Consider the following 27,172-nt stretch of genomic DNA (forward strand, 5'->3'; position numbering starts at 1 on the left):
ATTTTAAGTGAGTTCATGTCTGTAAGCTCTCTTTCGTGGCATTCAAAGCAGCCACGCTTAAAGCTACTTTGATGATGCAGAAGCACGCAGCTGGGAAGACAGTTCTGAAATTTTCTAAGCCTTGCCAAATACTTCGGGAAGCAACATTTGGAACGTGATAGAGGCCGCACCTTTAAGATCCCTGGGGATGACCTTTGCTGAGTTGGGGATGGGGGTAGGGGACAAGAATAGGAAGGGTATACAGAGGTCACCAAGTCTAACCTAAATCCAAAGGAGAAAACTGAGCTCAGACATGTGCACCGCCCCAAGGAATGTGCCCATGGAACTCTTCAGCCTTGCCCAAGATCTCCTTTGCATCGCCCGCAGCCCACCTTTGGGCTCTCCAGAAAGGCAGCCTGGGATGACCCAGCGGAGCCTGGAACCCCTGGAGCAACCCACAGCCTCCCCCTCCGAGGGCCCTGATGGGGAGGAGGCTGACAGTGCAAGAGGGGGAGAGGAAGGAAGGTGGGAGTGGAAGAGGCAGCCTCGCCCCGGGCTGATTGGCTCCCGAGGCCGGCCCTCTCGAAGCGCTTTTTATAAGAGTTGGGGTTGCCGGGCGCCCTGCCCGCTGGCCCGAGCGCCCCAGGAGCCACCGCCGGGCTCCGAGCGATCGAGCGAGCGCCCCACGTCCAGGCCCCCCGCCTGGCCCCTCCGCTGTCTTTGGAGTTGGCCGCGAGCGGACGGGAAAGAGAGGGAGCGCCCGAGCGAGCGGGCTGAGCGCCATGCGCCGCGCCAGCCGAGACTACACCAAGTACCTGCGCGGCTCCGAGGAGATGGGCAGCGGCGGCTCCGGCGCCCCGCACGAGGGCCCCCTGCACGCCCCGCCGCCGCCGCCGCCCGCGTCGCCCGCGCCGCCCCAGCCGCCCGCCGCTTCCCGCTCCATGTTCGTGGCGCTCCTGGGGCTGGGGTTGGGCCAGGTGGTCTGCAGCGTCGCCCTGTTCCTCTACTTCCGAGCGCAGGTGAGTGGCTTCCCTCCCCCTCGGGTGCCTGCGCACACCGCGCGCCTCCTGCATTTGGGGACAACCGGCCTGGCCGCTGGCCACGGCTCCTCAGATCTTGCCTGTGCAAGAGGGGAAATGACTCCGAGAGAGCGAGAGCGCGGGCCCGGGGACCGGCCAGCTCGGGGCTGCCCCGCACGCTCGGCCCTGCTCTCAGAGCGCGGAGGTTGGGCTCCTGGGGTTTGAATTTCCCCCCTGGAAACAGCATTGGCCGCTCGCTCACCTCTGCTGGAGAAGGCACGATTTGTCCTTCCGTCCATTTCTCACTTGGAGCTAAGACCCAACCAACTTGGGTCCCCTAGGGGGAAAAAAAATCCAACTTCTCCACTTGGGCACCGACCCCTTTCCTTTTCTGCCCACCGCCTGGGGGACTTCGGGTCCTGGGTGGGCCAATTTGTCATTGTACTGGGGACACAGGGCTGGAAGGATGCGTGGTGCCAGCAGGCGCTGGGATACTCGGTGGCTATGCCCGGGTTGCCAGGGGGGCTCATAGCGCGACCAGGAACGCCCAGTCTCGGCACAGGGACCGTGCCGCCGCGCTGACCCGTGGCACACCACTCGCTGGCGGCGAAGTGGGACGGCCCCACGTGCTTGCCGGGGAGGTGGGCGGAGGAAGGAAGCAAGGTGTGTGCGGTGAGCAGGGCTCCGCTACAATCTAGGAAATACCCAGCCTTTGAACAGAGGCTGTGCAAGGCGGCTCGGAACTGCAGGGGGAGAGTGGAAAGGAAGGGGCACATTTGTAATACTATGCTTTCTGGTGGTTTATGTCTTGTGTTTTCTTGGAAATTGCAGTGCAGTTGGTTGGATTCATTCAAATATTCTTGTCTGGTGCTGTGAACTCTCTCAGAGGAAGTGGGGGGCTGACTGTGCATTTTTTTTATGGGAAAAGAAAGTTGGGTTTGGACTTCATTGGTTTCAGATTCAAAGGTGATTACTAAACTAAGTTGGATGCATGAAAACATGGCATTGTGTTCATTGTATGGACTTTTGACATGGGCCAGCGTCTTCAACTCCATTACTTTTAATCAGTGGCTTTTCGTTAACTATTCATTATCCACTGGTCTGCATTTTATGGAGATAACGTGGTTATCTACTAAAGGAGAAATACTTTGATCGATACTGCAGGAAATTTATGTTTATGTACTATAACAATAATTTTTACATGATGATAAATTTTTTTTTCCTAAAAAGATGAGAGAAAGGATAAATCATTCATTCTCGACTTTGGTGTGTTTTTGTGCAGCACAGATTATGCTAATCTCTATGAAAGTAAATGCTTTTCTTTCTCTGGAGTATGTTGTAGTCAAGAATGAATGGTTTATCCTTTTTCTCATCCAGCATTTGGCTCTTCATCAGCTTGTGTACTGAGTGTGTGTGTGTGTTGTGAGCAAGATTCAGTAGTATGAAATACGAGTCAACAGTCACTTATTCAACACGCAATATCCACCTACTGTGTGTGTGGTACCCAGGAAGGGAGGAGTCTCAACAAAAACCTTAAAATCCTTAGTGAAACAAGAGGGCTCCAGTCATATAGGGACTAAATATGCAGTAGTTCTCAGCATTTTATCTAACACCTTGTGAATGCATTTTCATGACAGTAATAGCGAAGCGAACATTCAGCATTGAACACAGTAGGACAATGAACAGGTTCTCTTTTTTAAATATTTATCTGAAAGGCACAGTGACAGAGACAGAGAGAGACAGACAGTCTGGGGCTTGAGGGGAGTGGAACACCTTCCATCTGCTGGTTCACTCCATCAAATGCTGGCAACAACAGAGCTTGGGCCAGCCCAAATAAGGATCCTAGAACTCCATCTAGGTCTCCCATGTGGGTGGCAGGGGCCCAAGCACTTGAAACCTCATCTGCTGCCTCCCAGCAACATAAGCAGGAGGCTGGATGGAAAGCAGATAGTGGGAGTTGAACCAGACATTCCAAAATAGGATGCAGCTCTCCCAAGCTTAGGCTGCTGTGCCACGATGTGTACCCCTAGAATGAATGAGTTCTAGGGACCATGAGCCACTAAGCTTGACAGGAACCATGGAAATCTGTGTGGCTCAGTAGCAGCCAATCATTCAGCTTTCCCATGGGAATTCTCAATGGCCTTCTGATGATAACCTAAAGGCTTGCAGTAAACCTGATGGCACAGGGGTAACAGTGAAACACGCAAAAGCTTTTCCGAAGTCAACATGTGAGCTAGTAAGCCTGGCTTCAGAGTTTTCATTCGGAGAATTTAATTCCATCAGATTTCTAGGTACCACTTTCCTAATAACCATGAAGATTGGGTTTCTCTAAGACTTGGGAAAAATGTTCTAGCTATTATTGTGAATCCAGTCCTGCATTGCACTTTTAAAAGAGTATCTTCAGCAAAGAAGTAATATCAGGAGCAATGTGTTTACATGACTGCCCCACTAGATCTGATTGCATTTTACTGCCATTTGCTGCCTAGTGGAGATTTAATTCTATGGGGATACATCCTGAAATAGTTCAAGTGAAATGCTATCATCTCTGGAATTTGTTTCAAAATAATTAGTGGGAAGGGGGAGGGAATAGGGAAGTTATTGCTCAAAGATTGAAGTAAGATTGGGCCACTCATTGGTAATTTTAGAAGTTGAGTTTTGGGGACATGTGGGTTCAGTCTATGATCATTTCCACTTTTATATATCTTGGAGGCTTTCTCTCAAGATTCTAGCTAAGAGAATCACTTTGGGTTGTCTTAGCATTCTCAAGATAAAGCAATTCAATGTCGTTTCAAATGCATTTAGAAGAATGCCAAGAAAATGTAAAAATTATAGTGACTATTTTTTTTTCCAGTTTTTCTCTTCCTGACTCGCATTTGAATAGTTAAAAAAGAATCGGCCTCCTGAATGTTGGCAGATTACCTGTGCCTAGATTTTTAAAATATGTATAGTAGATCCTGTGTAGATTGCTTCTCTCCTCACAACCCCTGCTAAGAGAAAATAGCGTGCGGCTTGTGCTGTATTTTTACCACATAGTATTCATACTTTGGTTCACAAAGAAAAAAGCCAAACTTCTCAAAAACACTGCTTGTGATACTCGTGTGCATGTGTGCAATTTTAACTCCCATACAACCATATTTGAAGTTTAGGGTATAGCTAAGAGATAAGCTTTTCAGAAACCTCAAACTCTTTTGCCCTTGTCACTTTTCCTCTCAACCTCCCTATTTGCGTTTTAGCCAGGACACTACTGAAAATAGGGTGGACAGATGTGCAGGCTGCCTGTTGGAAAAGACAGAGAATTTTAAAAGAGTAAAAATAAAAATAAAATAAAACTGGCAATGCTTGGTGAGAAAGATGAGGACTGTGTGTCAGATATCTGCCCTGTTTAACCTTACAAATGACCACATTTCAAGGAAGCTAAAAAAAAAACCCCAAAAATAAATTTATCGCATAGGTATTATATCATCTGGCAAATGCACTTATGTCTATTTTAAATCAGACATGCAGGATTTAGTGTTTTGAAGACATTTCTAGGTATAAGTGATTTTCTGACAGGTTTCTGTGTTCCTCACTCCATGTGAGTCCATGAAGAGAGGGAGTGCCTGTTTTGCATACTTCCTTTTTGCAGTATCTAGTGCAGCGGCAGAGTCCGCCCTGTTTCGTTGACCAAAAATCTTCTCTTAAGGATACGGATGGAATTGGCTGGAAGGGCAGAAGGAGGGATGCAGCCATGAGTATTTTCTTTTAAGAAAGGGACACAGTCTTTTGCATTGTATTCCTTGGTATCAAATCCTCAACTATCATTAACTGTTTTTAACATTTTTGTACTAATTGGCATTTGGTGTTACTTGTGAAAAAAAGCTTAAATTGTTGCCCAGGGAAATTTGGAGTCATTTTTAACAGCAGAACATCTATTTGTCTAGCTGGCATTGTAAAGCGTCTCTTCTCAAACTTTAAGGTGTGTAAGAACACCCAGGGACCTGATTGACGTGCAGGGTCCCAGGCAGCAGGCCAGAGCAGAGCCTGAGATTCGGCATCGGAAGGGGCTCCCAGCGAGCCCCTGCCCCTGCCTGGTCTTAGACCGCACTCGGAGTTGTGTGCCCCACAGCTCCAAGTGTGTCAGCAGGACACGAATTTACCCGGTGTCAGGGTCCCCAGCTCAGCAGTTTTCTGGTGGCGAGCCAGCTGAGGCCACCTCCTGTCTCTTGCTCCCCAGGTCATTGCTCCCCAGTGACCCTCCATATCAATTGTCTGGGCTTTTCTGGTTTTGTGGGACACTTATTGGTATGAGGGAGCTTTTGTTTTGTTTTTCAGTGAGTGATTGAAAGCTTTCCTTATATAAAAACATCACATCTGTTGATTCATCCCAGTTATTCCAGAGAAAATATAAAAACTGTATGTCACAAAGAGTTTTTGCTTCATACTGGTACCTCTCCCATGATTATAGCTAATCCTTATTTTGCAAAACTACAATGATAAAGTTTGTAATAGTGCATGCACCAAGGCTGTCATTTCATGGTAAGAATTTCAGATGTGACTAGGATGTTTTCTAGTTTATTTCTGATGCCTGGAAGGTTCTGATATTAAAAAGATCACTATACCAGGGAGAGAGGCTTGGTATTCATTCTGACTGTGCTTTGGTTATTATAGTTTTTCTTTTTCACTTTTTCATCTATTCTGTGTGTGCATATAAAGTACCTTGATAAGAAGGAAGACAAATGCAACTGAAATTTTGGAGTCCACCCAATAGTTTTCTCATAACGTGCATTCTTCATGAGCATTTTGAAGTTCCCTCGTATTATTAATTAAACAATTGATTGCTAATTATCATTACCCTTTAGTTGGCAGTCACTGCCAAGGCCTGTCAGAGCTCTGGGAGGAGCAGGCAGACAATTTAAAAGGTAGTGTTTGGTGGCCGGCGCCACGGCTCACTTGGCTAATCCTCCGCCTGTGGCACTGGCACCCTGGGTTCTAGTCCCAGTCGGAGCACTGGATTCTGTCCCAGTTGCTCCTTTTCCAGTCCAGCTCTCTGCTGTGGCCCGGGAGGGCAGTGGAGGATGGCCCAAGTCCTTGGGCCCTGCACCCATATAGGAGACCAGGAGGAAGCACCCAGCTCCTGGCTTCAGATCGGCACAACGCTGGCGTAGTGGCCATTTGTGGGGTGAACCAACGGAAGGAAGACCTTTCTCTCTGTCTCTCTCTCTCACTGTCTAACTCTGCCTGTCAAAAAAAAAAAAAAAGAAAGAAAAAGAAAGAAAAAGGGGTAGTTCTTGGAGAAAGACTTACACTGGGCACCTGTTCCAACCTAGAGATATGCTGATAGCTCTTTGGGAATTTTGAGTGGAATACTTCTTTATATTAATGACATTTTAGCATCATCCACCCAGCTCATAGCCATGTGGCCTGCTCATGCAGCTCTCCAGATCCCATAATGCACTCCAGGTTGGCAAACACTAATGGGAGTTTCAGAAAAATGAGACATTAATGCTTCTGGCTCCAATTTTTTTCCATTTAAGTTTACTTTTTAAATGTAAAAGGCTAAGAGCTCACTCGCAAGCCAGATGGATAGACACAGTGAGGCACAGTGAGGGAACTCCTTCACTTTCTAAATGTTTGCAATGGCTGGGGCCAGGCTGGGGCCAGAGCTAGGTACCAGAATGCTATCCAGGTCTCCCATAGGAGTGGCTGGGATCCAAATACTTGACCCATTACCACTTCCTCCCAGGGTCTGTATTTGCAGGAAGCTGGAGTCAGAAGCTGGAGCTAGAAATTGGACCCAGGTACTCTAAAATGGAACATGGTGTTTTCACCAGTAGACAAACACTTGCTCTCTGGCTTCAGGCTTTATTTGGAGTTAGGACACAGATTTCTCTGGCTCTTACTCAGTTGGTTAAAATATACAGTGATTACAGGAAGAGGTCAGGCAAACCTAGTGGTTAAAGATGGTGTTAATTTCACCTGATTTATGTGGGCTTCATGCTTTGAGTATCCTAGAGAGCTTTGTAACTCCATTGAGCATGTTACCTGTGATTTAAAGATAAAGATCTTTCTCTACCTGGACTGACCACATGTGATTTCCTTGATGCTTCTCTAGGACTTTCATGTTGTTAGGCAGTTTGGAGAATTTCCCCATGAGTCACATGTGTACAGTTCTGTTTTTGAGCATCCACACACAGAACTGTGCCTTATGCTATGGATGGTAGCTGCTCACCCAGATGAATCAGTAACCTGTGTTTTTCTCCAGCTTGAGGATAATTGTCCTAACTATTTCATCGTTGGGGGCATAAAGACTTGCTAGAATGTCTTTTCTGTTCTTAAGTCGCACTTTATTAAGCAGCAGAATAGCTAATGGCAGCCACTCTACCATTCTTCCATGTTTTTCTCTCTTCAGATGGATCCGAACAGAATATCTGCAGACAGTACTCACTGCATTTATAGAATTTTGAGACTTCAGGAAAATGAAGATTTGCAAGACGCAGCTCTGGAGAATCAAGACACAAAATTAATGCCCGATTCATGTAGGAGAATCAAACAGGCCTTTCAAGGAGCTGTGCAAAAGGTAGGTCCACACTGAGGTTGGTACACCCAGGGCTCTTGCTGGCTCTACCATTCCTGAAAATTAAAACCAGCCACGTGCTATTGACTCTGCTCTTTGTATTTTAATAATTTGTCAGAGAGTCAAAGAGAATGTTTTAAAAGAGATTAACAGAATTCTTCTCCAGTCGATAGCGGTTGATTAAGGTGTCCAGAGACATTCATGCAAATATCCTTTTCTTCTCTTTCTGTTTTCTTTTTCAGAGGAGGGGTTTAAACTCGCAGTTAGAAAGAGGACAGGGGTGGTTGTGGTTAGTAGATGGGTCAGTCAGCTAGGCTGAATTTCCTGACCTAGAAACCCTTCCCTCCCTCGGCTCACATGTCTCTGGTGGCCATTTCCTTTGCACTGGGTTTTGTAGCAGTAGGATCCCCTGTTCCTCAACTGTGGATCCAGGACTCCAATGAGAATTGGTTGTACTTGGTGCTTCATGGTCATCTGTGGTGGGGAGGTTCGCAAGCAGAGCAGGAAATGATGTGATGGAGAGGGTGGAGCTTCTGTGGCCACCATCTCATTTTCTGGTGGAGCCGGATGACAGGAGGAGATGCAGAGAGACAAGGTCAATGACTTCGCTTATACCAACAGCTCCAATTGAGAATGCTCTCATAACCGCCTTTTTCATCTTCCTGGATAAAGCCCTTTGAGAATTCTGCAGGCGTGGCATTATTTAACTCACTGATTCCATCAATAATGAGTCAAACAATGACTCCAGGGCAGAACACCTATGTGTCTATGTGTTGCTTATATGCCTGCAGGTCTGCATTCATGCAGCCGCTTTCTCTCTCTCTCTCTCTCTCTCTCTCTCTCTCTCTCTTTTAAGATTTATTTATTTATTTGAAAGTCAGAGTTAAATAGATAGAAAAGGAGAGGCAGAGAGAGAGATGTCTTCCATCCTCTAGTTCACTCCCCAATTGGCTGCAATGGCCAGAGCTGCACCGATCTGAAGCCAGGAGCCAGGAGCTTCCTCCGGGTCTCCCACGCCGGTGCCGGGGCCCAAGGACTTGCGTAATCTCCTACTGCTTTTCCAGGCCCTAGCAGAGAGCTGGATTGGAAGTGGAGCAGCTGGGAATAGAACCAGCGCCCATATGGGATGCTGGCACTGAAGGAGGCCATTTAACCTGCATAGCCATATCACCGGCCCCTCAATTTAATGTTAACTTAGTTCATTTTTTAAAAATCCATTAACGGTAGTGATATTTTTTTAAAGAGGATGACATAGGAAGATGGAGCTGTTTTGTAAAACCAAGGAATATGAAAGGACTTCAAAGTATTGTGGAAAAATACAACTAAGATAATGCAAAATTTCCATGAACTTTTTGAACCCGTCTCATGTCTCATGTCAAGTCAAATCTAAGATTAAAAGATAAAAATTTAAGATAAAATCAAAGTTAAAAAAATTTAAAATTCAAAGCTTAGATTTTATCGATTCTAAGACATCACCCATTTCAGCCCCCATTCTTTCATACATCACTGAAAAACAATGTCTACTAAAAAACTGAACATGATCATCATAGATTCCAGTTACGTGCTAATTTCAGAGACACTAACATGTAAAAAAAATGCATCATGGAATCAATGAAGTACATCTGTTTCTAATATCTATAAGAAAGTTCATTGCTTTTGAAAATTATCTCTCCATGATGATTAATGCGGAGGTGCTTAGCTTTATGCAGTAGCTGTATAAAATGTAGGTTCAAATTTAGTGATCATTTTGTAATTTTTGAGCTGCCGAGACAATTCTCCTAACCTATTCATTTTCATTGCTCAGTTTTACATTTCATTGGTATGATTTTTATCCTATTTATAACTACTGAATGATCTACCTATAAATAACTATTTACTTGAATTAGAAATAATCTGTTAATTCTAAACTGAATCTCTTATTAAGATAATTCTGGTTAGGTAAATGATTGTGTCCAATTATCCAGAACAGCTAATATTGTCTCTCCTTAAAACAAAGAGACAAATTTTTTCATTGATCTCTTATGCTTAATAAAGATGATCCTTTGAGTTTCTTATTGAAGTATACAAGATCAGCCAAGATAATTTTGAAAATAAATAATATTAAGAACAGATATCATTAACATTTATTTATGAAAATACAAGAATGGTTCGATCCTAACAGATCAAAGGAGAAAAATATATTATCATTTCATAGGACCTATGAAGTGATTGATAAGATTTTGCATTTGTTTCTGGTATTTAAAATCCATTAGAGGGCCAGCGCCGCAGCTCACTAGGCTAATCCTCCACCTGCAGAGCCGGCACACTGGGTTCTAGTCCCGGTTGGGGCGCTGGATTCTGTTCCGGTTGCTCCTCTTCCAGGCCAGCTCTCTGCTGTGGCCCAGGAGTGCAGTGGAGGATGGCCCAAGTGCTTGGACCCTGCACCCACATGGGAGAACAGGAGAAGCACCTGGCTCCTGGCTTCAGATCAGTGCGATGCACCGGCCACAGCAGCCACTGGAGGGTGAACCAACAGCAAAAGGAAGACCTTTCTCTCTGTCTCTCTCTGTCACTGTCTATAACTCTGTCTAACTCTGCCTGGCCAAAAAAAAAAAAAAAAAAAAAAAAAAAATCCATTAGAAAAATAGAACTAGGTGAACTCTTGATGTGATCATAAATATCTCAAATTGTAAGTTAGCTGGTGTTGAAAAACAGGAGAATTTCTCAAAGTCAGAAAGACGAGATGGATGCCCACTGTCTCCTTGTTTTTTAATACTGTTTTGAGGTGCTGGCTAATGGAATTATTCAGTGAATTAAATAAGAAAAATATAGACAGAAAAGGAGAAAGAAGTATTTGCATGAGATATGATGATATACTTAAGAAATTCAAAAGGAACAGAAAGGCTAGAAGCAAAGTAAAATAAATCAGTGTGAAACATTCATAAGTGATCCCTCACTGTCCCCATTTTAAATAACATTTAGAAAACATGATAAAAAATTTCATTCATATTTTTAAGTAAATGCCTTTAAAATAAACTTAAAATGTTTTATTTGTATGAAAAAAGTTCATACAAATAAAAGTAGAAAACTCTGGAGGCATTTTTTAAGTAAAATTGGATAACATAAAGACATAGCCATGTGAAGTCGTAGTAATTATTACAGTTTGACTTGAACAAAGGGTAACAGACAAACTCATTAATGAACAAACAACTTAGAATAGACTTATCATGTGTGTCTCTGAGTGTAGGTATGTTTGTGTGTGTGTAATTTAGCAGAGTGTAAAATCATTTTATGTGACATAGTTTGGATCATTAAAGAATGGTATTGGAATCATTTGTCTACTGCTTCCAAAAACCAGTGGACTTAGGATAGATATGTTGCATTGAGTTGGCCATTATGCAATGTATACATATACCAAAACATCACCTTGTACTCTAAGTGTGCCTAATTATTATGTGTCACTTTAGAAAAAAATGATGTTTTAAGCCTTCCTTCATGTTCTAAGGGAAAATAGCCCCCGTGTGGAGAGTTCTGGGTGGCTGATGGCTGCTCTGTGGCAGTCAGGAGACCCTTGCCTCCTCTGCTGCTTCAGTGGGTTTTTCTCCTGCACAGCTTACCTGTGCTGCTCACTGTCCCATTCGTTTTTAAGACTCCTAGTGGCTGCCTGGCTAGTATGAAAAGCCAGTTTGTAACATTTGTGATGAAAAGTGTTGACGAGCAATAACAGCAGAATCTTCACTCTTTGAGAGACTGCATTCCAAACAAGTACCATTAATTATGAGACATTCAGTGCCTGTCAAGCCAGAAGAGAAAGATTTGTGGCCATAAATAGCAAGTGACTCTCATTCCAGGCACATAGTCTTACTTAAATGAACAGATCATGCTTATTAGTCTCCCAGGATGAGTAGAACGTTACTGCACTATTTTCACATTTGTTTTTGTTGAGCTGTAGGATTTCAGCTTTTTCTCATGAGTAATATTATCCACAAGGAATCCTTTTTAAAGAACGAGAGGCTGCCATGCTATACCATGGAAAGCTGGTAGAAGGTACCAATTTCCATATGGAGATGGAATTTTTAGGATGCCATTTTTAGGATGATTTTTAGAAAGAAGAGGACGTTTACCCACACCTTATCATTAGAATCAACCATCAACCATTAAGTGTACATACCATGCTTGGCTCTTTGCCATAGCTTTCCTGTGCCCAAGGATTTACTCTTCTCTTTCCCTAGCTAAATGAATGATTTGCCCTATGTGTTGTCCTTTGATGAGGATTACTGGTTGATGTGACATTCCACAAAATTGGCCCAAAGAACCAGTTTTCTTATTTCTCTTGCCAATGCTGAAAATAGGATGGGTGTATTAGGCATTTATAAGTAGGCTTGCTTCATCGTTTTAGCTCAAACAGAGATAGTGAGTGACACTGTGAAACACAATCACATGTGTGGCTGCAATCATTATTGAGCGATCAAGCCGCCCAGTGGTGAGGAATACCAGACTAAGGCACAGTATCACATTCTGTGTGTGCAGAAAGTGGTGTTTACCCAGCCTGTCCTTGGTCAGACAAGTAATGCTGGTTTTTTTCTCCTCTTTTTTTGTTTGTGGCTGCGTTTTCTTGGCTTTTTTTTTCCCCTTTAGCACAGAACTCTGAAAGCCTCTTAGTGATCCCACCCTACCAACCACAATTTATAAAGGCTATCATAACAGTCTATGACAATAAAGAAAACACGAGTACAAATATGGTGTCTGATTTGTAAAGCGATGCTTGTTTCCAGCTTCGGCAGCCTCCCTGGCCCCTGCCAGCCTGTGGGAGGAGGAAGGAGTGGTGAGCTCAGGCCCGACCGGGGGCACCGTGACCAGGGGGACCAGGTCCTCAGGCCTCCTGACCAGTCTCAGTGCAAAGCCATCTGTCCGTGCACTAACTGTCCATTTGGAGTCCTCAGGCTGTGACTGTCACTTGACTTCAGTGTACCAGGTTGTTGATTTCAAATGGGGTGTCTATTTGTGAACACTTCCCTCGCCTAGCTATGTGAGAGAAAGCTATGCGGGCTAGACAGCAATATGAAAATGGTGCAAATCACTCTGTTCTCTAAATGCAGTGTTCCATGTGTTCAAGATGATGCCTTAGGATGTGAGAAGAAAGCCTTGGACTTACCTGTATGATAGCTTTAAAAATCCAGATTTGGATGAATATCACAGTAGTGTTTAATGTTTAAATAAACAAACATAAATATGGAGGTTTGGGCACATTAACTATTTTTTTTTCCTGAAAGAGCTGGAATGTTTGAGATCATGGAACAAAGCTTCAGGCTCCATCAGAAACAGAGCTATAGCCATGTTGCCCACACACGAGTAGATCACACCTCTTTTATTCTTGGAAATGAGTGAAAACATGAACACATAAATGATGGATGATTCACTCAACTCTGAAAACTACTGTTTTCTGAATGAAGGGGAACATCAGCCTACCCAGGAAGCCATTCAGAACGTCGTAAGCCCGACATCATTTACCTGATGTCTTACTGGTGCCCCAGTTGATAATTATGGATATAAAAGCTTAAGGCTATAATGCTTCAGTACAGTCACAGTACAGGCTAATTGTGGTTAGACGTTATCTCAGGCTCCTCTTCTTGCCCCAGTCACGTTTTCCTCAGGCCCCTTTGCCTCTGCATAGCCTGCTTACCACGTGGGGAGTAGGCTAATGATGTAAACTAAAAGATGTCACTCTGGCTCTTTACATAAGCTCAATTGTATAAGCTCATTTCGCTCTGGAATATGAAGATCCAGTGATGATAATAACCAACAAAGTTATTATTTTTTTGGCATATCTGTGATCAATCATTTGCTAGAGAGTAAGCCCCTGAACCTCTGAAGACTTACTGGGAATAGGGACCCGTGTTTGGTGCAGTGGCCCCACTTCTTGGGACACCTGCATCCCCCAATGGAGTGCCTGGGTTTGAGTCTTCATTTCCTTCCATATTCCAGCTTCCTGGTAATGTGCACTCTGGGAGGCATCAGATGATGGCCCAACTACTTGAGTCCCTGCCACCTAGGTGGGACACCTAGATGGAGTTCCAGGTTCCTGGGCTAAGCCTTTCCTACACCTGGTTGTTGTGGGTCCCTGGGGAGTAAACCAGCAGAAGGGAGATGTCTGTCTGTTTCTCTTTCTGTCTCTGCCTTCTCTTTGCCTTTTGAATAAATAAAATAGCTACAATATTTTTTGAAAGAAAATGGGAGTAATATCAGAGGCCATAATTACTGAACAGTTCCTTCTTACCTGGAATTCTGATCTAAAAGTTATCTCCAGGTAGTTTTGTCATTGAAGCAAGAAGCCAGCTGGAGATAATATTCCCTGGGATGAGTACGTATTTGGCCTCATCTCCTTCAGGATTCAAAATGTAAGGGCACACTATCTCCTGATTGAACAGTGTACCCAAAGATTTTCAATGCTTTGTTGCATGAAAATGTTCACTGCTATTTGTTACAGTCTAAGCTGGGTAGCAAAGAGGCCTTCACATTCGGTGAACTATGTGAGAAGTGTTTTCTCTCTCTCTCACTTTTTTAAGATTTATTTTATGTATTTGAAAGACAGAGATAGATAGAGGGAGGGAGAGAGAGGGAGATCTTCCATCTACTGGTTCATTCCTCAGGTGGCCGCAGCAGCCAGGGCTCGGTCAGGTTGAAGCCAGGAACCTGGAGTTTCTTCTGGGCCTCCCACGTGGGTGCAGGAGCCCATGCACTTGGGCCATCTGCTGCTGCTTTCCCAAGTGCTTTAGCAAGGAGCTGGATTGGAAGTGGAGCAGCTGGGACTCAAACTGGTGCCCTTATGGGATACCAGCATTGCAGGCAGCAGCTTAACCCTTTGTGCCACAGCGTCGCCACAATACTGGCCCCAAGAACTTGTTTTCTCTTTCATCTAATAACGCGGAGGGTGTCACCCATGAAGGATGCTCCTCCATCCTTACCTGTGCCTTTCTGCTCTGCTCCAAGTCGGCTTCTCCTTTTGTTGTCGTTTCTAGACAGAGAAAGGGTGAAAGAAAAAGTCAGGGCAGTGCATGGAAGCTGAGACATCTGAGTGGCTGGAAGTTACCCAGGGGACCCAGTATCACTTCAGTGGCTGCTGGGTACTGTGGTTTTCAGCTGACCAGCCATTGGCCCACCCAGCTGCAGAAAGTAATTGCCTGTACCCAATAGGAAAAATGTAGGAGTGATGAGTGGTGTCTGACATCCACTGAAGTCAACAGGGCAACTTCAAGAAGTCTGTGCCAAATGGAGTTAAAAGATAAGTGTATTTGAGTTCCAAACAATGAAAATTCATGCAGAATTTCTTCATGCTATGCATTTTCCATGAACTCTGTGAGGTACCTTCATATTTTGGAAAGAAAGTGGACTTATTATGTAAGCAAGAGGTAATTATGAGAATCCACGGTCTCAAAAAAAATTGTAATGGTCAAGATTTGATTTTCAGAAGGTTTCTGTACTTTGGGATCATGTAGATTAAAAGAGAGAAGTTGAAAAGATTAAACAGCATTCATCTTTTTGAGGGTCTTTCTAAAGATCTGGTTAGAAACAGGCATCTGTGATCCTTTAGTGAAAGCTGATTGTCACTTATAGTTTTTGCAGGTTTGTGAATTCGGGAATATTAAGAACAGAAAGTTCATTAGATTAAGTAATTGTGTTTCTCCATATGTAAAGCTGAGCCCTTAGAATGGCAATATTGATTATCCTAAGACATTTATTCCCAATTTTAAACTAAAGTAAATAAGACATTTAAAATTTAAACAGATTATAACTGCTTGTGAGAGTGTAGTCACTTAATTTGTTCTATAGTTATTATTTCTCAATTGCTTTTTTTCATTAAAAAAATAGAAAAGTTAAGCTTCATTTATTGTCTCTTTGCCTTTGTACATAACACTATGTGTCCCGAGAAAGTTTCTCATAAACCCACAAGGAAACTTGAGTTTGGGGGCATGAAAGTTCCCAAATCAAGATGTTAGTCATGTAGTGGTTTTCCAATAGGATTTTGTCTCTGTTTGCCATAACAGTTTTGGGAACTGCAATTCAACCCCAATCATATTTAGCGTTTGTGAAAGCTGTCTTTATGGGAAAGCTGAAGTAAGACCCACAGAGTTTTCCTACAAAACCAAGGCCATCTACTGCCCTTTGCCCAACAATAGGCTATTGGTTTTGTGCTCAATCTCAGGGGAGAGCAGAGCCAGGGAAGAAGGCAGGAGGCAGGAGGCAGGAGGCAGGAGGGCTCGTGAGAGGGTAAGAACCACCGAGTGATGCTCTCGGAGATAGGCCTATCTTTGTGCTACAAGTACTCCAAGATGGAGGAGAAGATGTTCTGGCTTGATGTCTTTAAAGAAACAGAACTGGAAGGACACACCTGCCAGAAGAGCATTCTTTTGAGACACAGGGAGAGATCATCCCTCCGCTGGTTCACTCCCCAAATGGCCCCAGTGGCCAGAGCTGGGCCAACCCAAAGCCAGCAGCCAGAAGCTTCCTCTGGGTCTCCTACATGGGTGCAGGGGCCCAAGCACTTGAGCCATCTTCTACTGCCTTCCCAGGCCACAGCAGAGAGCTGGATCAGAAGAGGAGCAACCTGGACATGAACTGGCGCCCATACGGGATGCCAGTATCGCAGGCAGAGGCTCAGCCTCTGTGCCATAAGCGCTGGTCCCCAAAGGAGCATTCTCTACAGGGCCTGAGACCTTGGCCTGAGATCTCAGAAGGGCGTGGTCCTTTGTTGCTAGCACAGTGGTGAGGGATGGATTGGATTGTTGTGCCAGCAATGGCAGATTCTAGGGCAGTTGCAGCGTGTGTCGCTAGAGAGAAGAGTGTCTTCTAGGGGTGCTTGCCAAACCTGCTGCATCTTTGGAGCCTTTGTTTTATTAAAAAATAAAGTAAAAGGGGCTCCCTGATCACTGACTTTCTGAGAGCGCCCCGAGAGGAGGTGAGAGCCCCGGTCGGCAGGGCAGCCGTTCGTGAGCGTGTGACTGTGGCTCAGAAGCTGGACCAAGCCCGCTTGAGGAAGTGCTGTGGGGAAGGCGGGTCACAGAAGTCAGAGAGCCGTGTCAGAGGGGACCAGACAATCACCGTGTGCTTGGACGTTTTCAAGTTCAAGGTCTGGGACTTTTGCGTTCTGGCGGCTTCCTCATCTCTCTGCTGCTACCCAGTCATCAGTTTTTGCCCCTTGAGACTTCAGGTGGTGGTGGAGGTGGCAGTGGTGTAGTTTAAATAATGATTTTAATTGGGCCGGCGCTGTGGCTCAATAGGCTAATCCTCTGCCTTGCGATGCCGGCACACCGGGTTCTAGTCCTGGTTGGGGCGCCGGATTCTGTCCCGGTTGCCCCTCTTCCAGGCCAGCTCTCTGCTGTGGCCCGCGAGTGCAGTGGAGGATGGCCCAAGTGCTTGGGCCCTGCACCCCATGGGAGACCAGGAGAAGCACCTGGCTCCTGCCTTGGGATCAGCGCGGTGCGCTGGCTGCAGAGCGCTGGCCATGGTGGCCATTGGAGGGTGAACCAACGGCAAAGGAAGACCTTTCTCTCTGTCTCTCTCTCTCACTGTCCACTCTGCCTGTCAAAAATAAATAAAATAAAATAAATAATGATTATAATTGAACACCCAAAGGCCTGTATTCATCACTGAGTTTTGGTGAACTTGAATCTCTTCTGCTCAGCACTCGTAGCCACTTCTCATTTGATCTACTGTTTTTAATGGGAAGGATGATACCATCCTCTCTGTCACCCCAAACCAGAATCTGAAATGATGGTGGCCTTTCCTCACCTCTCTTTCTGCCTCCTGTGGATTCTGCCCCTTACCAAGCCTTCTGGTCTTCGCACCCCTCTGCCTGTCGTAGTCCCATGAATATGGGCCATCTTTGTTTCCTGCTCTTAGCTCTGCACCTGGCCACGTCACGCCTGCTCTCACTGCCTCTAACCCATCCTCTCCATAGCTGAGTGACTCCCAAGATGCAAATATGAAAGTAGCATTAAATTCCTGCTTCAGCTATTTTTCATGGATTGCCTGTTGTGGCACAGTGGATTAAACCACAGCTTGGGTTGCCCGCATCCCACATTGGAGTACCTGGGTTTGAATCCTGGCTCGGCTTCCGATGCAGCTTCCTGCTGGTGCACAGCCTGGGAGGAAGCGGGCGATGGCTCATGTGGTTGGATTCCTGCCATCCATGGGGGAGAGCTGGATTGAGGTCCTGTGTTCCTGGCTTCAGCCCAGCCGAGCCCTGGCTATTGTGGGCATTTAGGTAGTGAAACAGCAAATACAAGATGTGTGTCTATGTCTCGCTGCCTTTCCAAAGGACCGAAAATAAATAAATGAAAAGTTGAAAAGAGATACTTTCGGGAGAATCTGCGAGAGAAAGCCTCCGAGGGGATGGATCTTGGTAAGTGTGTCAGGTGGCATTATTTTTTTTCCAGAAGGCAGAGGGCCTCAGAGACACAGTAAATAGCACAGTGAGTCCAGGATTCCACACTGTAGTTACTCTGCCAAGCCCTCGGATGAAACTTTCTTAACGAGTAGCATGGTGCAAGACATTTTGAAATGGGGCTTTTTATGAAGAGTAATATTGCTGTCCTAAGGCCACTTTGTGAAAACCCAAGGGGACCCTTAACTGTAGCAGAAGCTTCCTCGTTTAAACCATGAAGGTTAAACAATAAAAACTAATTTTCTATTCCCAGCATACCCATCGTCCTGCCAGGAAAAGCGTCACTTTGCTTTATGAAAACAAGAACGCACTATTCTGCAGCCCTTGGGTGGGGAGAGCGCGTTAGCTGTTTGCAAAGCCACGTCCCTTCCTATTGGCAGGCGTCTTCGGAAGGAGACCACGCCCCTGTGACTGGATTTGGGATTTGGGGAGGGGGCTGCGGCCAGCCACAGTGTGGTGAAGTCCTCCTCCGAGGGGTTTCATAAAGGCTCGTGGCCGATGTCACTTAGGAGGTGATGAGGGGAGGAGGTTCAGACCGGGGCACTGGTGGGAATAGGTGTAGAATCCCCACTGAGAAGGCTTGCACTTTGAGGGGCAATTTTTCAGTCAGTGGCTGCGCATTAAAAAGTCAAGGATTGTCAGGATCAGAAACAAAGTAGGGAATGGAAGTCCGAGAGGGTGTGGCCTTCGGGGTCAGTCTCCTCCCTCTGCTCTTCTCCATTGGCTGGGCCGATGGACCCACCTCTTACCCTCCCTGAGCTGGGGGCAGGGCATGAGCTGCCTTCTCCATCCCCGGGCTCCTGCCCTTTCCCTTCCTGGAGGCTTGCAGAGCTCTGGTTTAAGGAACCTGCCCTGATTTTTTGTTTTATTATTGTTGCTGTTACCATTAACTGTATTTGGACAACAGACCACTCAATGGCTCCTACTCTGAAACTTTTTGTTTGGGGGCTGTTTTTGAACAGTCACCATGGCTCTCCATAAGGAACTGGAGGATGAGGGGTGGCCAGCTCCATCCAGGTGCATATAGGCGTTCCTGCCTCCCCACCCCACCCGAGGGTCTATGGAATGGGAGTTTTGGAAGATTCTTGATTGAGGCATGGATACTGTTAGGAAAATGGTGCAGTTTTATCTATGGCGCAATCTACACACTGACACTATGCTAGGCTCTAGCCCCCGCCGCCATTGCTAGAAGCCATGTGGCCACATGGCCCAACCTCCATTGTCAAGCTCCACCCACATCCTAATGGGATTCGCTGCTCCTGCTTCCCTGCCAGCCCACCAGCAAAGTTTTAGAAGGACCTGTTCCTGAACACGTGGCTCTCCTCTCACTCTCTGCGCTCTCTGCTCTCCTCTCCCCCTCTCGTTTCTCTTCCCTCTGCTCTCTCTCTTCTCTCCTCGCTAGCTTCTCTCCTCTCTCTTTCTTCTACTCTCCTTCTCTCTTTTTCCCTCTTCTCCCCTTCCCTCCAGTCTGCTGGGTTTTCCCCAATAAACCCTTTCCCTTACTCCGGTGTTTGGTGTGTTTTGTGACGGCCTAACAGATACTGAGTCCCATCTCTTCAGTGCTGCACGCCCCTGGTGGCTACTCTCCGTGCACCTTGTGAGCCAGGCACACATGGGCATAAAAGCTTCAGAGGAGCTCTGGATAAGACCCAAAGGTTGGCCGGAGCTGCGGCTCAATAGGCTAATCCTCGGCCTGTGGCGCCGGCACCCCGGGTTCTAGTCCCGGTCGGGGCGCCGGATTCTGTCCCAGTTGCCCCTCTTCCAGGCCAGCTCTCTGCTGTGGCCCGGGAAGGCAGTGGAGGATGGCCCAAGTGCTTGGGCCCTGCACCCACATGGGAGACCAGGAGAAGCACCTGGCTCCTGGCTTCAGATCAGTGCGATGCACCGGCCACAGCAGCCATTGGAGGGTGAACCAACAGCAAAAGGAAGACCTTTCTCTCTGTCTCTCTCTCACTGTCCACTCTGCCTGTCAAAAAAAAGGAAAAAAAAAAAAAAAAGACCTAAAGGCATCCTACTGAGGGAGTGGTGCAGGCAGAGAAGTCTGCATGATCAGGAGCCAGCGTTCTTGCAGGAAGAAATACCAGGAGTTTCAGGTGCGCGGATCCTGTGGTGTCCCAGGGTGTTTGGGGGTGGCGGGATTTCGGGGGCCAAGGGAGGAATACAGGCGAACCTGGAGTCGTGACCAGGCTGAAGGGAAGCCTCTTTTCCTCTACCCTTGCGTCCTGCCATTCCATCAGGACCCTTACTGCCAGGAGCTGAGACCAGAAGCCCCCCCCCCCCACTTCACAGGCTGACTGAGCACCCCAGCTTGTTGCCTGTGCTCTGACAACCAGGAGTCCACAGTACCTTACTCAGGTCCCACTAATTGCTTTAAATTGCTTTTTTTTTTTAAATAAAAGATTTATTTCTTTATTTGAAAAGCAGAGTTACAGAGACAGAGGGAAATACAGAGACAGATCTTCCATCTGCTGGTTCACTCCCCAGATGGCCGCAACAGCCAGGATTGGGCCAGGTCCAAGGCAGAACCTAGGAGCTTCTTCCAGGTCTCCCATGTGGGTGCCAGGGCCCAAGTACTTGGGCCATCCTCTCCTGCTTTCCCAGGCACGTTATTAGGGAGCTGATTGGAAATGGAGCAGTTGGGACTTGAACCAGTGCCCAATTGGGATGCCAGCATTGCAGGCGGCAGCTTTACCTGCTACGCCACAATGCTTGCCCCTTAAATTGCTTAAATGGCCACCAGAACCCAGGAAAGTGCTTTACTTACTTGTACCATTTATGATAAAGCACACAGCTCAGGAACAGCACAGGGAAGAGACACAGAGAGGAAGGCACAGGTACAGGCATTTGCAGAACTCCCCTGCACCTGCCACCCTCCCAGCGCCTTATGTGTTCCAGCTGGGAGCACCATTGCCTGGTGCTTTTGGGGGGGCATCTCTACACGGACATAGTTGTCTAAACCATTGGCCACTGGAGATTGAGGTCAATCCCAGTCTTTCCTCCTCAGAAGGTGGGGAAGGGGCTAGAATTCCAACCCTCTACTCACAGGGTTGGTTTCTCTGGCAACAAGCCCCTCCCTCCAGCCTCCCAGAGTCACTCCATCTGCACCGACTCAGGTGTGGTTGCAAGGGGCTGATTATGAAATACAAAAGATACTTCTGTCTGTCCTCTCCTTCAGGAAATTACAAGTTCTTAGGAATTCTGTGCCAGGAACGTGAGGCAAAGACATCTTAATCTTTCTTTTCTATCACACCATCACATGGTCAATGCAGGGCCTTCAATGTACTGATCAGGATGGTACAATTGGCTAGCAGAGCCTAGTGCATTTTAAGAAGAGAAGGTACATGCGTCTATGTGAACCTGAGGATGCTCACCTGAGCAGCAATGGCTGATGGGTTTGTGGTGGGCAGGGGAAGAGAGGTGGAAGGCTGTTACTCTAATCCTGCTGGGAAGAGATGGCAGCTTAGACGGAAGGCTGCAATGTGGGGGTTGGAGAGGAGGGGATGGATTTCTGAGCTCTTTCCAAGGTGGAAGTCATGCAGGACTTCTCTGCAGGAATAGGAACCGGGCTATTCATTTTCAGAAACAACTCATGTGTGGCATTCATGTGCTAACTTGGCTGATGAATGCACTATTCTTGTAACTGGGTTGGAGAAGAATTACAAGAAGGGTATCATTAAGATGTTAAAATGAAAGCATTACATATGTTAACAAGTGTATGAACCCTGTATTATATCTGGCAAGTGGGGTGTTAAATCCTTGTGCAGCCAGCCAGATGTCCCTGCAGCTGTTGCTGGCATTGCAGAGGGAAGCAGCCACCTGAGACCCCAGCTAAGAGCTGGTGCCAGTGGTTTGAGAAGCATCTGGCTGTACAAATTGCTTCTTCCGCGCTCTGATTGACAGGTAGTGCGCAAGTATCGCGTGTGTCACGTTACAACACACAGGTGGGATTTTCAGTCTGATGAGTCTACGCTCCAGCAACATGAACGTTGGAGGGAATCTTTGCAGCTGGGATTGTCTCCTCCCCCTCCTCCCCGCCCCAGTTGAAGCTTAAAATATATTGATATTATTTTGTAAGGTGAAAAAAAACACTTCAGTCAAACACACTTAAGACCCACTACTTAACAACATTTACTCCCGCATCTCGGAATGTTCTCCATGGCTTGTTTGGGGCACTTAATTCAGCTGAGTTTGCAAAGGCAGGCTGAAATGTTTGAATTACCTGGAGCTGTACGTAGCTCTCAATGTTTAAATTACCTGGAGCAAAATTCCCATAACTACTGGAAGGAAACACAGTCCTCAGAAGTGTTTGTACTTATTCTTAAACGGTACAGTCTCCCCTGGGGAGCCATGATTTATCAAGATCAAGCCAACTCTGGGATCTCACCCTCCTTATGTTTGGCAAAAGATCCCAAAACATCCTCAGCCGGGTCCCAGCAGGCTGGACACAAGGTTTCCCCTGCATACTCCTGGGAACTGTGATTCTTGGATGTTGAGTTCAGGCAGAGTTGAAGAGAGGCAGTCCTGGAGACCACAGTGACACAAGCACTTCATTCTTTTGTATGTTTAGCTTCCTGGAGGAGGCATTGTGAAATCCCATCATTTTTCTGAGAGTTAAATAAAAATTGAGATTAAAAAAAAAAGCGCTATTGTTTTCCTCTCTGTACAAATGAACTCTGACAGCAAAGATTAGAAGCTAATGCAGTTTAAATAGCAAATGCCGCAATGATAAGAGTTTTTAAATGTTGCAAAACTTAATCTATTTTTAGACAGAATTTCAATCTGGAAAGCTGGCTGAGATGATGTCCCAGGCACTTCACTTTCAGACAGTGTCCACTAGGGGGCAGTATGTCAGAAGGTTTCTTTTACCCTTGACTCGGCAGGATTTCTTTGGTAGGCTGCTGCAGTTCAGTCTCCTCTTTTTGTCCTCTTTGAAGGAACAGATGAAGATGTCCTGAAGTAGGCCCAAATTATGCGTATCTAAAAACGTATGTATTTGCCGAAAAGCCTGCTTGCGACAGTGTGACCATAAATAAATACATTCATTCATGTGAATTTTCTCAGTAACTTTTTGTAGGTAATCCTAATTTGCATAGGCAGTTTCTAGAAACCAGGAGATAATTCGTTTGCCCTCTCCATGTGACACATGAGACACATGCTGCATTCCAGGAAGGAGGAACACCGCTTTTCCTGGGCAGCGAGACGTGGGGTTCTCTCCAGGATCACTCTGTGGCAGTCCCCAGCTTTCTCAGCCAGGAAACTGCTTCAGGCCTCTGCTCCAAGCTGCTGGCTGGGAGCTGTGTCAAAACTACCCGTGAAAATCTGTAGGTATTCTGAGAGTGTAGGGAACATATGAGTGCATTGTCTGTCTAGCCAAAGAATTAGCTAACTGGTTTTTTATTAATTATAGCTAACTTAAAATAAGATAAAAACACGCGCACAAAACTCTTTAAAATATCCCTTTCATCTGAGTAATTCGTTTAGAAGAAAGGAAATGGAACACTCTTTGTAGTGTTTCCCCAAAATTAGATTGTCAGAACTTTCTGAATTCAAAGAAACCAAAAGCAATGTCTGAATGATAAGACTTGGGGAGGGGGGAGGACTCCACATTTTAAATTGCTCTAATTAATCTGACAGATGTAGAGGGCCCCAATGAAAGAAAATCAATATAGATGTGAAGCTTAGAAAATAAATGGAATTGTTGGTCGGGGTGAAGGTTGGGCACTGCTTCAGAGGGGCTTCTTAGAATCCTGAAAATGGAAAGGATTAGAGGCCATCAGGGATGCCCTACATGGGATGCCCAGGGCCGAGTGTCTGATCTTGGAGGAGAGAAGGGCCGAGCGCGGGGCCTGTGCTCTGTGGAGTGACTTGGTAGAGTTGTGGCTGGCGACATGAAGCAGCCAGGGGTTATGAAGGCCTGAGTTGGGAGGAGTCAGACACAAGTGTTTTTTCCAAGGGCCCCAGGAATTCTGTGTGTAGGCTCCTTTTTTATCAGATCCCCCAGGTGCCCACTCAAGCTGTGCCTCCTTTTCAGAGTCTCCCCCCAACCAGGCTCTAGGGGTTACTGGAGAGGCCACGCGTTCTTTTCTTCAGGCTCCCAGGAGAGGACAGAAATAACAATGGTGTAAAAGGGAGTGTGCAGATCTCTCTGGCCAGTCAAGGTTCAAGTCCCAGCTTTGTGGAGTGAGTCCTTAGTCTCTGCTTCCACCTGTCAGTTGGAAAAAATGGAGTTAGCAATAGTTATTCAACCTTCAACTATAATAAGACTCAAATGTGACAATACCAGAAAAATACTTGGTTTACTTTGACTGTATGAGGCTATTTAATTTTCAACAAATACTTCATACAACTGGCCTTCCATGCCCTTGGATTCAACCAATGGTGGATCAAAAACATTCATATAAAGAAATGCCTCTGTGCTGAACTTGTAGAGATCTTTCTCTTGTGAGTATTCTCTAAACAAGATAATAATTATCTACATAGCATTTACATTGCATTTGGATATTATAAAGTGTGCAGATGAATGTGCTTGGGTTATATGCAAATTTTTCACTATTTTATATAAAGAACTTTTAAGCATCCACAGTTTTTGGCATCTGTGGGGTCAGGGGAGGAAAGAGATAACCTAAAATCAATCCCCCTGTGCATGCCAAGGATCAACAGCACATATGAGGTGTGAGAGTGTAATAACTCCTTGCTAAATAGAGGTGTCACCAAACAATGAATCATGAGAACCCTCAATGATTCATAATGTTTCTTAGCACCTGCTATATGTTAGAATCACCTAGGGCATTTAAAAAATATACCAAGTCACTATCAGATTAATTGAGTTAGACTGACTGAATTTGGGGTCCGAGCAACTCCAAAATTTCCCTTCAAGTTAGCCAGCTTCCCTACTAAGATACATCATGCCCTTCCCACAGAAGTTTACTTACAGTCCCTAAGCCCAAAGACACCCTCAAAGCATAGTCGTGTGCTTACGGTTGGACAGAAATAACAATGGTGTGAGTTCAGAAGGTTGGGACGGAGACCAGATGTCAGGAACACATTGAAACCTGAGATGCAAACACACCCTGGGCTCCCTGTTTTACATGACAGCTTTCCCACAGAGTTTCAGAGATGGGAGATGCCTTGTGATTGTGGGACAGGCAACAGACATTACTGGAGAGCAGCAATACGAAGGGGTCCCTCATTCATGCTGGGTCATGAAGCCTTCATTTTTAAAGTAGATGTTGAAAGTGCTTTGAGAGTTCTCTTTATTGAATTATCTTGTAACACAGTGGGTCTGTAGCAGCTCTGACCTAGAAGCTAACGATGAAACAGCCAAGAAATGTTCTTTCCCAGGAGAGAGAGAACCAATTTTCCTTGTCTTGGGTCTGCAGTTTCTCTGACCTGGATCTCAGACTTCTAGGAGAGCTCTGGATTGGACTGTCTTTGAATCTTTTGGAAGGGATTGTTAGTCTCAAAAGAGGCGCCAGGCTAGGAGCACCTGCTCACCTGGTAGAAATGCAGACCCTCAGTTCTCCACCCAAATCTGCGGCTTCAGGAATTCTGGGGCTGGGGGCTCTTCCTGAAAGTCAGCCACAGTGGGGCTTTAGGACTTCAGGGCATGTAACGGAAGACAGCTGTGCTGTCATTTCCAAGGCTGATTAAAGATACCATAGAGTCTCATCTCTGTTGGGAGGCCTAAAGACAGAGAGAAGAATAAATGTTATCTTATGTCCAGAGCCCTTCCAGCTGATGACAGTTCAAGTTTTGTTATTGCCTTATCTAATCTAATCTAATCTGATCTAATCTAGTCTTTCTGTCTATCTCTCCCTCGATTCCTCCCACTGTCCCTCCCTCCCTCCATCTGTCTACCTACCTACCTTCCTACCTATCTGACCTCTATTTCAAAACTCTCCTATCCACACACTCAAATAACTTAAGCTGTATGGCCTGTCTCTTAAGCATCATGGGAGGAATGGTAAGCCTGAATGGTTATCCTAATAGCAGAGAAATTAGCGCTCTCTCCAGAGTGTTTCTAGTATCTACATATCTGAATTTTTCAGGTACTCAGCTACGTGTCGACATCCATTATTTCATTTATGCTTTGTAAGCACCCTGTGATAGAGGTGCTATTAATATCCTCCGTTTATGCAGGTTTTGAACCAAGGTGAAACATGAGCTTTCATTCACTCCATCTTATTGTGTCCCAAGAAGTGACATTCACCGTTAGCTAATGTCTGGGTTCAAGTGGGCACGTGGATACCTATTGGGTCTTTCATTCCCAGGGCTCAAATTGAGCTATGCAATTACCTGTGCTCTTTATGTTTGTTCTTTTTCTGGCTTTTGCTTCTAAGCCTTTATTTGCAGCAATATATTAGGTTAATTATTGGCACTCTAAAAGCTCTGAGACTTCCATATAGTACTTTAGATAAACCGTGATTTTAAAATAAAAAATTAGCCACTGGCAATGAGGCATCCTTCTCTGCCCTGGGTGCTGAGTCTCAGTGCTGTAACAGGAATCCGCCAATGAAACAGACATAAAAAGAGCCTCCGTAAAGATTTAGGGGCATCATATATTCCGTGTAATTGGTATTTTCCTAGCTAATTTCATCTCCATTTATGTACCTGTGACACATTTTTAATTGTGTTCCATTATTCTATGTTTTGTAATTTACATTTTTTTATTTTCTCTTATTCTCCAAAGTATTTGGTCTGACAGTGTATGAACTGTTTTCTAAGCACATAAACATCTGATTCTTTGGGGTGAACATCCCTTGAAAGCTCCTAGAACAACCAGTAATATAACTGCCTATGCACTTCTCACATCTTTTGAAGGACGTGAGAGTTAATTTATTATATATCTAACAGCCCTGAATTCTTACTGTTTTTCAGAAAGAATGAGTGAATAAATAAGATTCTTTTTCCTTTTGATTTCAGGAACTGCAACACATTGTTGGATCACAACACCTGAGAGCCGAGAAAGGTAGGCATGAACTTGTGTGCATATTTGCAATCTTTCAGGGTCGCTGCTCTTTGGGCTAATGTGGTTTCTCATCTCCAGCTGTGATGGAAGGTTCATGGTTCGATCTGGCAAAGAAAGGCAAGCCTGAAACTCAGCCTTTTGCACATCTCACTATTAATGCCACCAACATCCCATCAGGTAAGTTCCATCTGCACCCAGCCTGAAACATATTTCAAGAGTCATTTATCTGT

The 27,172-nt window shown here is 45.4% G+C and overlaps 1 protein-coding gene across 1 annotated transcript in view; it reads left to right on the forward strand.

The window, feature by feature from the left end:
- The first annotated feature begins 761 nt into the window (after positions 1 to 761).
- TNFSF11 (TNF superfamily member 11) overlaps positions 762 to 27,172 on the forward strand; it is a 32,467-nt gene continuing 6,056 nt past the window's right edge. The window contains exons 1-4 of the mRNA XM_062195323.1: positions 762 to 998; positions 7,387 to 7,554; positions 26,897 to 26,942; positions 27,021 to 27,119. Of these exons, the coding sequence (XP_062051307.1) occupies positions 762 to 998; positions 7,387 to 7,554; positions 26,897 to 26,942; positions 27,021 to 27,119 (550 nt within the window). The remainder of the gene's footprint in view (positions 999 to 7,386; positions 7,555 to 26,896; positions 26,943 to 27,020; positions 27,120 to 27,172) is intronic.

The sequence above is a fragment of the Lepus europaeus genome, chromosome 6 (assembly GCF_033115175.1).
Source record: "Lepus europaeus isolate LE1 chromosome 6, mLepTim1.pri, whole genome shotgun sequence".
Lineage (NCBI taxonomy): Eukaryota > Metazoa > Chordata > Mammalia > Lagomorpha > Leporidae > Lepus > Lepus europaeus.